The sequence below is a fragment of the Perkinsus marinus genome, assembly GCF_000006405.1.
Source record: "Perkinsus marinus ATCC 50983 genomic scaffold scf_1104296928038, whole genome shotgun sequence".
NCBI classification, from domain to species: domain Eukaryota; phylum Perkinsozoa; order Perkinsida; family Perkinsidae; genus Perkinsus; species Perkinsus marinus.
The window spans coordinates 1-3,163 of record NW_003216988.1 but is presented as its reverse complement, the minus strand read 5'-3'; the positions used below and the strand labels follow the sequence as shown (position 1 = coordinate 3,163).

Sequence of the window (3,163 nt, the reverse complement as noted above, 5' to 3'; positions counted from 1 at the left end):
GAAGAAGCAACGACATCCTTTCATGAGGACTCCTAAGAAGGTCCGACTTGATCTACTTATTTGCCTTGGTTGTGTCTTTGCTGATTATCTCGGCGACAACCTCTTGGCACCATCCTACGACAGTTTCATAAGCGAGAAAGGTCCCGAGAGTAAGTCTGAGGATCAAGTGATGACGAGGCTTTTTACGGTTTTTCTATCAGACTTGGAATTCGGCATATCCACGTCGCTCATAACATTAGCGTACATCTTGGGTAGAGCCCTCTCAGGGACAGTGCTGGGGAGCATGTCAGACTTCATTGGTCGATGGAATATTATTGTGTTCTGCACGTTTCTCACTTCTATTGGTTTCCTCTTGCAAGTAAGCGTTTATCTCTCTCTCTTCAATTAAGCAGTTGTGCTCAGGCACTGTCGTGGGATTACTGGTCTCTCATCGGATTCCGCCTCTTCACTGGTTTGGTCGGTGGCACGCGTCCCGTTGTGACAGTGTAAGCTGAACTACGGCAATAAATCGGTCATGGTCGAACCTGTGTGGCTAGGTACATCTCAGACTGGATAAAAACTCCGGATATGCTCACTTTCTGGATGTCATTGATGCCTGTGGCCTCTAGTCTGGCCTCGTTCATCGGCCCTCTGTTGGGTGGTATCGTCGTGGAGGTAGTCTCTGGGGTAGTGCTACTCGGTGTGGGGATATATGCATATGGTCAACTACGTGTGTTGATGACAATAGGAAGATTTTGAGGAAATTCTCGTGTGAATTCTCATGATTAGTGACTGAGCTCAGCTGCCAAGACGAAACTTAATGTTCAGGCTGATACGTCAGAGCCACTGAATTCAGCCTATATTGGGTTCGCCCTCAACTTCACTGGATTCCTGCTCATGTGGTTCTTCGTGGATAAGTCGCCGCGAGATGTCGGTGAGAAGTTGGGCCTGGCGAAGTTCCTAGCTGCGATTCGCCCTGGATCACACAAGGAAGTCCAAGTCAAAGAAGGGGAAGAGGCGTCCATGAGGAACCCCGGCCCGATGGTCGAATGGTAAGAGCCACATAAAGATGAGTGTGAGGCTGTTGTCAGGTCGGGTATTATCCCTTTCATTCTGGCTTGTTGCTTCGTCAACATGGGCACTCAGGGATGGTCAGTCCTCCTTGTTACAATGCAACAGGATATGGGATTCTCCAGCCTTGTTATGGGCCTCATTAGTGGCTGGTGTGGTATTGCTATCATGAGTAAGCTGCGGATTCTCTTCATAGTGCGGTATTTACTCCATTCCCCTTCAGTCAGTCAGTTGTTGTTCCTGCCCTTTGCTATGAAGAAGTTACACTGGACGATTACCACGCTGACGATATTTGGTTTTGGTATCTCCACGTGTATTATAGTGCCACCTTTCGCCGAGAAGATTTGGGTTATCTGCATTGTCGGGGCTATTCTGTCTGCCGGTTTGCCGTTGGCTAATCTAGGAGTGTTTACGGTGCGTCTTACTAATGAGAATTCCCGAGAATTGTATCATCTAATCAGATGTTTCCACGCCTCTGCGACGTATCGGTAAAAGGCCGCGTTATGGCACTTACCTCAGTCTCGTCCAACCTGTCGAAGTGCGTGTCCATTCTATTGTGCGGAGTGCTGTATGATATCCGCAAATGGATTCCCTATGCTATGGTAGGTCAGTTCGCCTTGTTTTAAGTAGATTTCTATATGTCAGTTGCTTGCCGTGATGATGTTGGGAGTTCTCACCGGTGTTGTGCTGATCCGACTCCTACCTAAAGCGCTGGACCATCGTCGGCGTATGAATCTGGCTATAGCCGTAGCTAAGACGAGCAGAAGTCGGAATGAGAAGAAGAGCGTGTGGCTTAAAGTAAGATGGAGTCGGTATCAGTTTTCAGCAGTGTGGGAATGTATGCTTGAATTCATCAGCTGAGCTCTGTAGTTTCCTCCCTTACTAAAGGGGTTATACGATTCTGGATAGAAGTGTACAGAAACCAATAATAATTGCCCAAAATTTTCCCATATTATCACCTAGTTGACCATGTGAATTTTCTCCCACACTGGTTCGTCAGCGTGGTCTGAACGATCGGTTTGCCTTCGACGCCTTGGAAGAACAGCGGTACTACTACCTTGCACCTTTCGGGGTGGTTAAAGTGGCTGAGATCGATGCCTTACTGGAGATGTCCAAAAAAGCTGTGGATCGCATGCCTCGACTATGTTTCTCGAGCAAAGCGGTAAGTCCTTTTGTTGGATGTTTTTGTTATTAGATGTTCGTTCAGGTAATCATACCGGATATCATGAAGTTTCACCTCGGTTGTTGGAGTACGAGGATGCTAGAGGCTCACGGCTATCTCAACTGGGATGCCTGTGAGGAGGAGATCGAGATGCTGCTGAAGAACGGTGAGAGTCGATTGTGAAGATAGTGTGGGAATGTGTGCATGTGGTCAGTGAACTGATGAATCATGTATTGATACGATTTATTATTAATCCTTTGTGGTTATATAGATGTTAGTCCAGATATCGATATTATCATATTGGTAAGGTCTTATAGTAAATTATGATATAAATCTGTGGAGTATCAAAGTGTTGGTAAGAATATGGAATTTGTCATGGTTGGTTTTCATATACTGCAGTTAAGGAAACCTAACATATATTCCTACACTGGGTCAAAATTGTTCTGTGCTGTATGTCAGGCTTCCCGTCTCTTCGTGGTGGTCCTGGATCGAGTTCTAGCGCGCGACTGATTGCCTTCTACAACATCTGTCTCGGCCATAAGGCAGCGTGTGAAGCTTATCATGCTGGGGAAGGGGACTACTCAGGTTAGTGTAGCTCACATGGGATTGTTGATTTTGATTCGATTGACGTGTATGACATATCTCTCCCCTGTATCAAGCGCCTTGTCTGACTGTTATATATACGTCAATAAGCGGATTTTTTGTCGGAAATATTCACCACTTCGTGGCTTGGATACGTACTATTGGGCTATGGATGAACTAGAGCCGATCCGTTCTTATTTTCTCAGTCCCCGAGAGTATCTCTAGTGCGATAGATAAGCTCCGTCAGAAGCCTGTGAAGTCGCCACTGCCTTGTCGCCGTCTCGAGTTCGGCAGAAGACTGAGCAATTTCCTCGTCCAGCATGGTCATCAGAACTGGCCCGGTCAGTTCGAGGACGGGCAAATGTATCA

The 3,163-nt window shown here is 46.7% G+C and overlaps 2 protein-coding genes across 2 annotated transcripts; both read left to right on the top strand.

Moving 5' to 3' along the window:
* On the top strand, positions 1 to 2,797 carry Pmar_PMAR000986 (conserved hypothetical protein; the record flags this gene model as incomplete). Its single annotated transcript, XM_002788445.1, has 12 exons — positions 1 to 149; positions 201 to 358; positions 403 to 485; positions 537 to 654; positions 808 to 1,031; positions 1,071 to 1,222; positions 1,274 to 1,464; positions 1,512 to 1,652; positions 1,696 to 1,848; positions 2,051 to 2,212; positions 2,258 to 2,378; positions 2,672 to 2,797. Coding segments are annotated over exons 1-12 (1,756 nt in total), but the record flags the coding sequence as incomplete, so codon positions are not given.
* A 203-nt stretch (positions 2,798 to 3,000) lies between these two features.
* Pmar_PMAR000985 (hypothetical protein) lies at positions 3,001 to 3,157 on the top strand (the record flags this gene model as incomplete). The annotated part of the gene is made up of 1 exon (XM_002788444.2): positions 3,001 to 3,157. A coding segment is annotated over one exon (157 nt), but the record flags the coding sequence as incomplete, so codon positions are not given.
* Between the last annotated feature and the right edge of the window lie 6 nt (positions 3,158 to 3,163).